General features: G+C 40.0%; 1 protein-coding gene across 1 annotated transcript in view; it reads left to right on the top strand.

The window, feature by feature from the left end:
• Positions 1 to 13,623, top strand: part of DNAH14 (dynein axonemal heavy chain 14) — a 311,036-nt gene that overhangs the window by 217,650 nt on the left and 79,763 nt on the right. Inside the window, 3 exon segments of the mRNA XM_055117878.1 lie at positions 4,605 to 4,745; positions 6,511 to 6,726; positions 12,014 to 12,244. Coding sequence (XP_054973853.1) covers positions 4,605 to 4,745; positions 6,511 to 6,726; positions 12,014 to 12,244 — 588 coding nt within the window.

The raw sequence follows: 13,623 nt of genomic DNA, 5'->3' as shown, positions 1-13,623 counted from the left end.
CTATCCCAGCTGCCTTCTCCCCCAGTTCATAAGTCAGGCTTCCAACCATGGAGCAATCTTGCTAGCCCTTGTATCTACTGCTTTTGTGCGTTAGTCTCACATTATGGTATTTTATATTCCACAAATGAGTGCAATCCTTCTATGTCTGTCCCTCTCTTTCTGACTCATTTCACTTAGCATGATACTTTCCATGACCATCCATGCATAGTATCCTACTGTGTGGATGTACCAAAGTTTTTTTAACCAGTCATCTGTTCTCAGGCACTCGGGTTGTTTCCAGACTCTGGCTATTGTGAATAGTGCTGCAGTTAACCAGATGTGTAGATGTCATTTCTACCGTGGCTTTTTGCATGCTCAGGATACTTGGAATATATTCCCAGAAGTGGTATTGCTGGCTCAATGGGGGCTCAATTTCTATTTTTTTGAGAAAATTGATGTTGTTGGACCAGTCAGTATTCCAAACAACAATGAAGGAGAGTCCCTTTCTCCCCACATCCACGCCAATACTGGTTGCTTTTGTTCTTTTGGATGTGTGCCACTCTCTGTCCACCTCAACACTATGATGTAATTATCAATATTTAAAAATATGGAGATTTGTTTTAAAATCTAAATTTCTACTTTAAATTTCTAAAAATGCAATAAATCTGGCAACACTGGACTAGCATTCTTCCTTGTCCCTCAAGCTCACTTCAAGCATTTGCCATTTATGTTACTTACCTGACTCCATAAACATTTTCCATAGATAATTCTTATACACAGACACATATTTTAAAATATATCCTTATTTTACATATGCATATGAAAAAGAGTAAATTTTAAGGATATTAACAATTTTAACTGAATTTTATATTGATTTCAATTGATTGTGGTTTTATTGCCTGTCATGATTTATTTATATATGTGCTGATAATGGCATATGCTATGTTCCAAGTATTGTGAAAATTCTCCAATCAACTTTCATAAGAAGATGTTTACTAATAAAGCATGGTACTGGAACAAAGGCAGAGCTGCAGACCAATGGAACAGGGTGGAATATCCCCACACACAACCTCAAATGTATGATCATCTAATCTTTGATAAAGGAGCAAGAGATGTGAAGTGGAGCAAGGAAAGTCTCTTTAACAAATGGTGCTGGCACAACTGGACAACCACATGCAAAAAAATGGGCTTAGAACTCGACCTGACACCATGCACAAAAGTCAGATCAAAATGGATTAAAGACCTCAACATCAGACCACAAACCATAAGGTACATTGAAGACAAGGTCGGCAAAACCCTCTACGATATTGAAGATAAAGGTATCTTCAAAGATGACACGGAACTAAACAATCTAGTAAAAATAGAAATCAACAAATGGGACTACATTAAACTAAAAAGCTTCTGCACCGCAAAAGATACAGTGACCAGAATACAAAGACTATCTACAGAATGGGAAAGGATATTTACACAATACCCATCAGATAAGGGGTTAATATCAATGGTATATAAAGCACTGGTTGAACTCTACAAGAAGAAAACATCCAACCCCATCAAAAAGTGGGGCGAAGAAATGAACAGAAACTTTCCCAAGGAAGAGATACGAATGGCCAAAAGGCACATGAAAAAGTGCTCTACATCACTAATTGTCAGAGAGATGCAGATCAAAACAACCATGAGATACCACCTCACACCACAGAGACTAGCACACATCCAAAAGAACAAAAGCAACCGCTGTTGGAGAGGATGTGGGGAGAAAGGGACCCTTCTACACTGCTGGTGGGAATGCCGGCTAGTTCAGCCCTTTTGGAAAACAGTATGGACGATTCTCAAAAAACTAGAGGTTGAGCTCCCATTTGACCCAGCAATACCACTGCTGGGAATATATCCCAGAAAAGCCAAAAAGTATAGTCGAAGTGACATATGCACTTATATGTTCACCGCAGCACTGTTTACAATAGCCAGAATCTGGAAAAAACCCGAGTGCCCTAGAACAGATGACTGGTTGAAGAAACTCTGGTACATCTATACAATGGAATACTATGCAGCTGTTAGAAAAAATGAGGTCATGACGTTTGCATATAAGTGGATCAACATGGAAAGTATCATGCTAAGTGAAATGAGTCAGAAAGAGAGAGACAGACATAGAAAGATTGCACTCATCTGTGGAATATAGAATAATAGACCATAAGACTAACGCCCAAGAATAGTAGAAATAAATACTAGGAGATTGTTTCCATGGCTTGGAGGCTGGTCTCTCATTCTGGGTAACTCAGGGAAGGGACCACCAAGTAAAATGTGGTTGGAGGTCATGTGGGGGAAGGGTGATGCGGCCCGAATACAGACTAGAGACTGAACACAATGGCCACTCAACACCTTTATTGCAAACCACAACACCTAATCAGAGAGAGAGAACAAAAGGGAATTCCCTGCCATAGTGGCAGGGTGGGGTGGGGGGAGACGGGACTGGGGAGGGGGGGAGGGATGTTGGGTTTACTGGTGGTGGAGAATGGGCACTGGTGAAGGGATGGGTTATCGAACTTTGTATGGGGGAGACATGAGCACAAAGATGTATGGATCTGTAACTGTACCCTCACGATGACTCTCTAATTAAAAATAAACTAATAAAAAAAAAGAAAATGTTTACTAATAAGAAAATTAACTTTGGGGCCAGAGAGATGGTACAACATGTTAGGGTACTTGCTTTGCATGTAGCCAACCTGAGTTGGCATCACCTATGGAACCTTGAGCCCACCAGGAATGATCCTGAGTACAGAGGCAAGAGTTAACCCTGAATACCACCAGCTGTGGCAAAAAAAAAAAAAAGAAAACTAACTTTGAAAAATCTGGAGAAAGACAAAGGTTTCTCTGTTCTATGTCAGGTTTGTCTAACTCTAAATTTCATGTGTTCAACTACTAGTTGACATGATAAAATATTTATATCTCAAATCATATTCAAAACATCTGTTAGACAATATGGAATAGTCACCAAACAATCAGAATGTTCGTGAGCCACAGAATTGAATAACAATTCTGGACACCTCCAGCTAAGAGTAAAGAGGGGCTAAGGAACAGGTTAAGCACTGTACATATGGTCAGACGCACTTCAGGGCATGAGGCTTGGCCAGTTAGCAATACTGATCATCTTTCAAAACAAGCAGCTTTGGGAACTGGAGTGAGAATATATGAGTTAAAATATTGGCGTGAACCCTCAGAGCAGAGCCAGGAGTAAGCTCTGGACACTGCTGAGTATGACCAAAACATACAAAGTCAGTGATAATGTAAGAAAATGACTTTAACGTCTATTCATTATAGGTTTCTTTTGAAGTCTAGTGATATCATGCCTACATACCTTCAAAAACTCATTAGTTCCTCTGAGTTGGTCAGTATTTCTGAGATTTGAAAAAAAAAAGTTTAATCATATTCTTAGAGGAAGAAGTTGATATGACATAAATTTTTCAGTGTTAAAAGTGAATCAAGAAATGATGACTCTTCAATGCTGTGATTGTTAAAATACTTATTGAGGAACATGGCATTTTAAATTATCAACTTTAATACCAAGGAATCATTAATTGAATTACTACAATATACATACTTTTTGGGATATAATATATCTTTTCAGAAAGATATTTCAGGACAAAAAATGAAGTACTCATATGTGACTGTCACTATCATCTTGTTGTTCATCGATTTGCTCGAGCGGGCACCAGTAATGTCTCCATTGTGAGACTTGTTGTTACTGTTTTTGGCATATCGAATACTCCATGGGAAGTTTGCCAGGCTCTGATGTGCAGGCGGGATACTCTCGGTAGCTTGCCAGGCTCTTTGAGAGGGATGGAGGAATCAAACCCAGGTTGGCCATGTGCATGGCAAATGCCCTACCCGCTGTGCTATTGCTCCAGCCCAAAGTACTTATATAGACTATATTTACATAAATAACAGATAAACTCTTCAGGAATAATGAAAATAATATTTTATCTCAACAATAAATTCATTGTCTCGCCCAGACGAGACCCGGAGCAGCCACACATGAACGGCTCCTCTGCTCCTAAAAGACCATGATCCTGGAGGCCTACTAACTACTTTTGGCACCCAGTGGCTTCTAACAGAAATGCCTCTAGACTGTGAACATGCCACTCCAGGAGGGGAAAGGTTTTTCTCTCTCGGCCTTTCCTTTCCATGGTGGTGGCGCAACTTCTGGCAGAAATTTCTCTGGACTTAATTACTAAAATACCAGAAATCCAAGACCTCATATACTCTTCATTCTCAGCAATGGAAAACAATTTATCAAATGATGCCTTTTCAGCAGGTTGGATTGTTGGGGGGAAGTTCGAAATAATAATAGTGAGTTTTCTGTTGAAATATTGAATGTAATCAAAGTATAGAGAGAGTAAGGTGAAGATCATTATCCACACAGGTTGCGGGGAGGGGTGGGATGGAAAGTATACTGGGGTTCTTGGTGGTGGAACATGTGCACTGGTGAAGGGATGGGGGTTTGATCATTGTATGACTGAGACTTAAACCTGAAAGCTTTGTAACTTTTTTCATGGTATTAAATTTAATAAATATATAAGTAAATAAATAAATATATCTTTATCAAGGAAAAAAATTAATTCATTGTCTTTCAGATTGGAGACCATCTGCAAACTTTGAAGGCAGACTATAAAAATGTTATTCTTGATAAACAGGTATTATCAAAGCGAATAAAATTTGTCAGCAGGCGTTTGCAGCATGCTTCCCTCTTACTAAATATCCTGGGCAAGAAGAAGGTATGACATTAGCTTTATACCCTCCATGAATGTCTCCGAGGCTTGGCAAGTCTGAATGTTTTCATTTTACTGGAGGCTATATGGCATATCTCCTAAAACTATCATACTGCCAATTTCTCACAGAAAGTAACAAAAAGTGCAACTCAGATACAAGAAGTCCTGTTAAAATACTCTAAAACGGAGGTATCAGACTATTGCAACAATGTTGCAGTTTTACTTGACAGTTGGAGGCATTTCACTGGCAGAAGAATTATACATTTTGGGGGAGGATCACATAATGTCTCTGGAGGTTTTTGTGTTGTGGCCTGCCAGAGAGCAGCCTGTTCAACCCCCTTTTATTTAGTAGGTTGATGTACTAACCAATGATATTCAGCCACAAAGGCCGAATATGCAAATTAACTGAGCCAACGGAAACAGTAACAAAGTCAGTTAAAGTAACAGTAACAATAACAGAAAACGTCCTTTATATCCAGGCCTAGCTAGGCCTGAGATTATGGGATGTTGTATACCAACAGACTACAAAGCTCAGGAGTTAGGTTTTCTTGTTCTATCAGCATACAGACTCTTGTTTGATGAGGCCCAAACTAAAGCTCAGTTTTTCCTTCAGAAATTGCCCAAGTTGAATGTCTAAATTGTGGACTGGGGCTGAAAGGGGAAAACGTAATTAGGAAGCAAAAAGATATATCCTGTATCTTCTGACCACTTTGGTCTCATATTTTAATTTCTCAAAGTACTCTTTCTTCTTATACTTGAATTCCTTGGTAAACTTACTAGAATCTTGATTTAAACATAAATCAACTCTCTTGAAAGATGTTACAAAACTTGCAAGATCATTTTTATTTCACCTCATGATCGAAATAGACAGTTATCCTATTAAATATCCTATTAAAATGTAATATCCTTTGTACTGCAAGTATCTATTCATATGTTTCATACAAAGGAGAAAGGGTGGGACTTAAATCAGAGGAACTGTTCTTAATAAGTGCTAAGTACAGATTGAGAATCAGCAACACATCAACATTTCCTATATGTTATGTGCCCAGAAGAGAGTCCTTGCTCAGCACAATTATCTGTTGACCAATCAGGCTGACCTGACTGCAGGAGAAAGTCTCACACCATCTTCTGATCCCCTTCTCAGGAGCTTTATAACCTCAAGCTAGTTGCTTCACTTTAAATTTCACCTTCCCCACTTCAAAATGAAGTAAATGGTTTTTACTTAATAAGATGTTAAAAGCAGCAAATGAGATTTTCAAAGCACATTGTTGAACCATATAAGTATTAAACATATATTGGTTATTATTATCCTGAAATACCATTTGTAGTATATTATCCTGAATTTATGTTCTTAATTCATGATTTTAAATGCTGCCCATTGATCTAAATAAATAGTTAACAAACCCAAGAATCGGACTCCTGTTCTTTAAAAAAAAAAAAAAAAAAAAACACCTTATTTTCAGCTCCAAAGTTAGTTCAGTAGGCAAGGCACTTCCTTGCATTGTAAATGGTTTACCTAGGTACAATCCTCAGCACCCCAAATGGTCCCACAAGCCCTACCTGGAGAAAGCCCTGAGCACCACTGGGTATGACCCAAAAGTAAACTAAAAAAGTTTTATTTTCAAATTTTGCCTATTATTTAGCTCAACAATGATGTTGAGAACAATATAGCAATAATATATTCAACATGGAAATCATTAACACATAAGGCGTTTCATAGTAGCATATTTTATACTAAATATCACTAACTCAGTTTTATTTTGACATTTAGATTCAATGGCAAGAAAAAATCGATCAAATAGACATGAAGTTGGAAGGAATTTTTGGTAACATGCTTTTATCAGCAGCATGCATTGTCTATAATGGAGCTTTAACAGCAGAATTTCGGCAGTTAATGGTGAATAAATGGGAGAAGTTTTGCATTAAAAACAACATCTCTTTATCTTCTAAATTTTCTTTAATTGAAGTCATGACACAAAAACATGAGGTATTAGCATCCTTCTAATATTCAATTAAGTGGTTTTTAACATATATTTGTGTTTGGGTTACGTGTATATTGGAATCCCCAAATAATTTTGATAAAATGCTGATTTGGTTCAGACTTTAATTTTCCACATATGCCTCAGTAACTTACATTTCCTGTTTTTCATTATCTGTCAAAAGTCACAAAATATTCTTTTTCTCATGGGAATCTTATTTCCCTTTTTTTAAGAACAAAAAATAGTAAGTTCCTCCCCTCAAAAATCCTTTCGTTAATAATATAGATGAACTTATTGAGTATCTGGTAATAGCAGGTAGATGCAAGTAGTATTCATATAAATAGCCAAAAATATAGATCTCCCGATATCAATGAATTTTTATTTTTAATCTTTAAGTTTTGTACTAGTGGAGAGCATAAAAAAACAACTTATTTTTTTTATAAGTTTATTTATTTTTAATTAGAGAATCACCGTGAGGGTACAGTTACAGATTTATACACTTTTGTGCTTATACTTCCCTCATACAAAGTTCGGGAACCCATCCCTTCACCAGTGCCCATTCTCCACCACCCGTAAACCCAGCGTCCCTCCCACCCTCCCCAATCCCATCTCCCCCCCACCCCACCCTGCCACTGTGGCAAGGCATTCCCTTCTGTTCTCTCTCTAATTAGCTGTTGTGGTTTGCAATAAAGGTGTTGAGTGGCCGCTGTGCTCAGTCTCTAGCCCTCATTCAGCCCGCAACTCCCTTCCCCCACATGGCCTTCGACTACAATGTAGTTGGTGATCGCTTCTCTGAGTTGACCTTTCCCCGGAACGTGAGACCAGCCTCGAAGCCATGGAGTCAACCTCCTGGTACTTATTTCTACAGTTCTTGGGTGTTAGTCTCCCACTCTGTTATTCTATATACCATAGATGAGTGCAATCTTTGTATGTCTGTCTCTCTCTTTCTGACTCATTTCACTCAGCATGAAACTTTTCATGCCCATCCACTTAACTACAAAATTCTTGACCTCCTTTTTTCTAACAGCTGCATAGTATTCCATTGTATAGATGTACCAAAGTTTCCTCAACCAGTCATCCGTTCTGGGGCATTCGGGTTTTTTCCAGATTCTGGCTATTGTAAACAGTGCTGCGATAAACATACATGTGCAGATGTTAAAAAAAACAACTTATTTTTTATAATCAGAGAATACTTTTACATTTGTTCCCCCACTGAGAACTCAACTGACCTTACAACCATTAGTCTCTGAAACAGATGGTGATTTCTCATTTTCATAATGCTAAAATCACCATAAAACAAAGCAAGAAAATATAAATCACATTATTTAGAATGTGCACACCTAGCCACTATGCTAACACTAAATAGTTTTAAATAAGAAAATATTACTATAGACTACCCCCCAAAAAAGAACAAAATGTAGTTTAAAGCAAAAAACACTATAATTAAGACAACCTGGTAGAACTGTGTCTGTGTGTTGTGTTGCAGGGAAGGTGGGGGAGGATTGTTTGTTTGTTTGGGGTTTTAACCCTGGCAGTGCTTGGGCCTCGTGGCCCTGGCCCTGCGCTCAGGGATCACCCCTGGTGAGTTTTGAGAGACCGTATGGGTGTGAGGAACCCTATGGAGGTCGGGGATTAAACCGGAACGGAGCAGACAGAGCATGTAAGGCAAGCGCTCTATGAACTGTACTATCCCACCAGTGCCAGTGTTGTGTTTTTAACTGACAAGCTATTCACTCACAAACTGGTTTTCAAAACTTTATTTCTGTGGTGCAGGGGATCAAATCCCGGGCTTCACACAAATAAGGGAACTGCTGAGCTATACCCACCAGAAAAGTTACATTTTTTTAAGTCAGTTACATTTTTTAATCAAATAGAAATATTTACTTTAAAACCTTAATGCTGGGGCTGGAGCAATAGCACAGCAGGTAGGGCATTTGCCTTGCACATGGGTTCAATTCCCAGCATTCCATATGGTCCCCTGAGCACCGCCAGGAGTAATTCCTTGAGTGCATGAGCCAGGAGTAACCCCTATGCAACGCCGGGTGTGACCCAAAAAGAAAAAGTAAAAAACCTAAATGCCTGACTAGGTAGGCCAGATGGCAGAAAAGGAAGAAAGGAAGTGAAGTAACAGAGCTTTATCAAAACTGGAAGAGGTGTGGGAGGGACACAAAATCAAACCTAAATAATGCATGGGACTCTCTCAGAAAATAAACAGGAGAAACAAGTACACATCCCAACCCATGGAACAGAAATCCATCAAAATACACTCAAGGTGCATGTTTCCAGAGATAGATCCGTTTAAAAACCTGGGGAACAATTGTGTTGGCACAGAGGAGCTTAAAAAGGCTAGGACACTGGGCTGGAGCGATAGCACAACAGGTAGGGCGTTTGCCTTGCACATGGTCGACCCGGGTTTGAATCCCAGCATCCCATATGATCCCCCGAGCACCGCCAGGAGTAATTCCTGAGTGCATGAGCCAGAGTGACTCCTGTGCATCGCCGGGTGTGACCCAAAAAGAAAAAAAAAAAAAGGCTAGGACAGCTAAGATATTCTAGAATGGTCAATAACTCATTAACATGTATCCATCCAAAAAGCTGGAGCGACAGCACAACGGGTAGGGTGTTTGCCTTGCACACGCCCAACCCGGGTTCGATTCCTCCACCCCTCTTGGAGACCCTGGCAAGCTACCAAGAGTATCCCACCCGCACGGCAGAGCCTGGCAAGCTACCTGTGGCATAGTCAATAAGCCAAAAACAGTAACAACAAGTCTCACAATGGAGACGTTACTGGTGCCCACTCAAGCAAATCAATGAGCAACGGGATGACAGTGACAGTGACAGTGACTTCCAAAAAGAGCCCCAAAATATATTGCTACTAACAAGGCTGAAGGAAAATATCAACAGTGTCAATAGCTAAAGATAAACACACAGTAACTAAATGGTTTAGCGCTTTGAACTGGCAGTTCATCAAAGCCCTTCTCCAAATAACCAATAAATGTGTGAAAGGTGCTGAACATTATTAGTTAGAAGAACAGAAATTAAATCTAAAATGAGGTACACAGCAGCTGGAAAAATAGTATGGTGGATAAGGTATTTGTCTTGCTTGCTGCTGACCTAGTTTCAACCCCCAGCACCCCTGAGTCCCGCCAGAAGTGATCTCTGAGGAGTAAGCCCCGAGCACCACCAGGTACAGCCCCAAAACAAAAACAAAACATAACCTCTATGCATGAATCAACATTCAAATCCTAGGTTTTTACCCAAAATAAGTGCATATACAAGTTTATCTAGCAGAGCTAAAAAAAAAGAAAAAAGAAAACTAAAGAAAAGAAGATCATACAATAATCATTGGGAATTTTAAACAACTACTTTTAAATAGATTCTCAACAATAGGTAAGTCCTTACTGAGAGGAAATCAAGAAGAAAATATAGATTGTTTAGCAAAGAAGGCTAAAAGATAACAACTGCAGACCACACAGCCTTCCCCAAAACACGAAAAACATTTTCTGGTTTTGTGGCTTAAGATATATAATTTAGAAAATGTTTTTTGTGTTTTGGGGAAGGCTGTGTGGTCTGCAGTTGTTATCTTTTAGCCTTCTTTGCTAAACCTGTTCTGAGAGGAATATTCATGGCAATAAGCACCAACATTAAGAAATAAAAAAGTGGGGTCAGTGTGGTGCTTGCTTTGCACATGGATCCCAGGTTTGATCCCTGGTACCACAAGTGGTGCCCTGATCCCCACCAGGAGCACAGAGCTAGGAGTAAGCCTGAGCACTGTCTGGTGTGGCCCAAAAACAAAACAAATTATGAAAGAGCTTAAACTACCTAACTCTACATCTTAAGGAACTAGAGAAAAGTATCTTGCTTCTCACATCGCTGATCAAAGTTCGGTCCCTGACACATCACATGCCCTCCCCATGGCACCACCAGGAGCGATTCCTGAGCACAGAGCCAGGAGTAAGCCCTCAGATCTGCTGGGTGTGTTCCCAACCCCACTGCACCCCAAAAAGCAGTTCTCCTTAGCTTCTTCCAGAGAAGCATCTATGCCTTTCTCATAAAGGTTTCATGGATTCAGTCTTTTTCTGACCTCTAGGAAACTTCATGGCTCTTTTCTCCCAACCTGCTGATACCACCACACAACAAGAGTGACAAATAGAGGCCATATAAGGATAAAAGTTCACCTGAGGGCCAGAGTGATAGAGAGGTTATTTATCTTGCTAGCAGCCGACCCGAGTTCAATCCATATGGTCCCTTGAGCGCCTCCAGGAGTGCAGAGCTAGGAGTCACCCCTGAGCATTGCTAGGTGTGACCCAGAAAGCAAAATAAGTAAATAAATAAATCATTTATTTTATTTTTAAAAAGTTTATCTGACTCTGAGTCAGTGTCTGAGTCAAACTTCCAAGTTTGTCTTATTCTGACAAAGTGATCATTAGCAAGTTCCTAGCTTCTTTAAGCCTCAGTTCCTTTTTCTGAGAAACAAGGGTTGTATAACAGCAATTTAACTAGAAAATGCATTTATGTGCTTTTCAGGTGGTAGGTTCATAATAAAGTAGTAATTCTTATATATGTTCAATTCTGTATTATAGTGAGTTTCATAGATGCATTAGAGTCTATAAAAAGATATTGGGAATAAGCACTCTATCATATTTATTTTGTATATTTATAATACCTTGGTTTTTTTTTTTTTTTTTGCTTTTTTGGATCACACCTGGTGATGCAAAGGGGTCACTCCTGGCTCTGCACTCAGGAATTACCCCTAGTGGTGCTCGGGGGACCATATGGGATGCTGGAAATTGAACCTGGGTCAGCCGCATGCAAGGCAAACGCCCTACCCACTGTGCTATCACTCCAGCCCCAATATAGTACCTTGGTTTTGAGTGTCATTCCAAATGTCCTTTCTAGTGAATAGTATAATTTAGTATATAATTACTAATCTTAGCCAAAAAATTCGTATTCCTGATTATGTTAAATTATTTGTTTCCGGGGCTGGAGTGATAGCACAGCGGGTAGGACGTTTGCCTTGCACGCGGCCGACCCGGGTTCGAATCCCAGCATCCCATATGGTCCCCTGAGCACCACCAGGAGTAATTCCTGAGTGCAGAGCCAGGAGTAACCCCTGAGCATTGCCGGGTGTGACCCAAAAAGCAAAAAAAAAAAAATTATTTATTTCCCTAGCACTCCTTAAGAGTCCTGGAGTGTTCTAAAGGCAATGATCCAGTAGGATCCTTTAGTATCCTTTAGGATATTGGGATGTGAGAAGTTTGTGAAACAATGAAAGCAAGGACTATTTCATTTCAGGTCTGCCTTTGGCATCACCATGGACTACCCTTTGGTCAGTATACCACAGAGAATGCCATCTTAGTTATGAAAACTCTGCAGTGGCCACTGCTGATCGACCCACATAAGCAAGCAAACAGCTGGATCCGGTGGCTGGAAGGATCGAGGCTGCAGGAGCTCTCTGCTGAGGATAGTAATTGTGTCCAGAAAATTGAAAAGGCTATAGAAATAGGAGGAAGTGTCTTCTTGCAGGTATCTTGATGAGTGGGTTCATTCCCTGATTCCTTTCAGCTGACGCACTGAGCAGCACTGTGTATCAGAGGTACATGTGTGATGCTTCACATGGATGAATGAGACCTTCGCTTGGATCTCCAGCACACACACAAAGTTTTTTAAAAAGCACCAAGATCTCTGACAGCTGTAGCACTGCACTGTAGCACTATTGTTCCGTTGTTCATCCATTTGCTCGAGCAGGCAACAGTAACGTCTCCATTGTGAGACTTGTTACTGTTTTTGGCATATCAAATACGCCATGGGTAGCTTGCCTGGCTCTGCCGTGTGGGCAGGATACTCTCAGTAGCTTGCCGGGCTGCCCAAGAGTGACGAGGGAATCGAACCCAGGTCGGCCGTGTGCAAGGCAAATGCCCTACCCTCTGTGCTATCACTCTGACAACTAGCTTACAGGGGGGAAAAAAGCCTATTTTTTAATTTTGAAGAGTAAAATAGTTTTATTTAGAAATATGAGGAGAGAGAGAAAAAAAAACTGATGTGTTCAAGAGAGATTGTGGGCTTCTCTAGAGTGGAGAGAGCAGAGGATACCCCTTACACGTAAAAGAAATAAATGGCATGTCGCAAGTAGAGATGCGGGTGAAGCAGAATAGCTATGTAGATTTATCTAAAATTTTGAGCGTGGCTGAAGAGAACCACACCTGTCAGCTCTCGGGACTTTCTCCTCATAGTGTTCAAGGATTAGTCCTGGAAGTGATTAGAGGACGATACACAGTGATTGAACTGGGTTGATCACATTCAAGGCAAGGACTTTACCTCCCGTACTTTCTCTCCAGAAAATTTTAGAGATGATGGGTAGATAGATAATAGATAAGAAGATAGGCAAAGATTTCTATGCACATTTAACTGATTTTTCACTGATGTCCAAATATTAATAAGGTACACAAATGTTTTAGATTGCTATCTTTTCAGCAAATTTCAATAGATAAATGGATGGATGGAGAGATAAAGTTTTCTTATGTATAGTTCCCACAGATCTATCACTGATGTCCTGATACTAAAAAGATATGCAAAAACTTTTAATGCTACTTTTATACTAGATTTGTTGTAAGATGGACAATTTTGTTTTTTTTTTTTTAATTTTTGCTTTCTGGGTCACACCTAGCTATGCACAGGGGTCACTCCTGGCTCATGCACTCAGTAATCACCCCTGACGGTGCGCAGGGGACCATATGGGATGCTGGGATTTGAACCCGGGTCGGCCGAGTGCAAGGCAAGCGCCCTACCCGCTGTGTTATCACTCCAGCCCCTAAGATGGACATTTTTTTAAATTTATGTTTATTAGGAGGGATTACTCCTGATAGTATTAGGGAAGATCAAGGAAGAGCCTGGCAAGCTCCCCA

Source organism: Sorex araneus, chromosome 9 (assembly GCF_027595985.1).
Source record: "Sorex araneus isolate mSorAra2 chromosome 9, mSorAra2.pri, whole genome shotgun sequence".
NCBI classification, from domain to species: Eukaryota; Metazoa; Chordata; class Mammalia; order Eulipotyphla; family Soricidae; genus Sorex; species Sorex araneus.
Note: the sequence above shows the minus strand (reverse complement) of the source record. Positions and strands in the feature narration are given on the sequence as shown.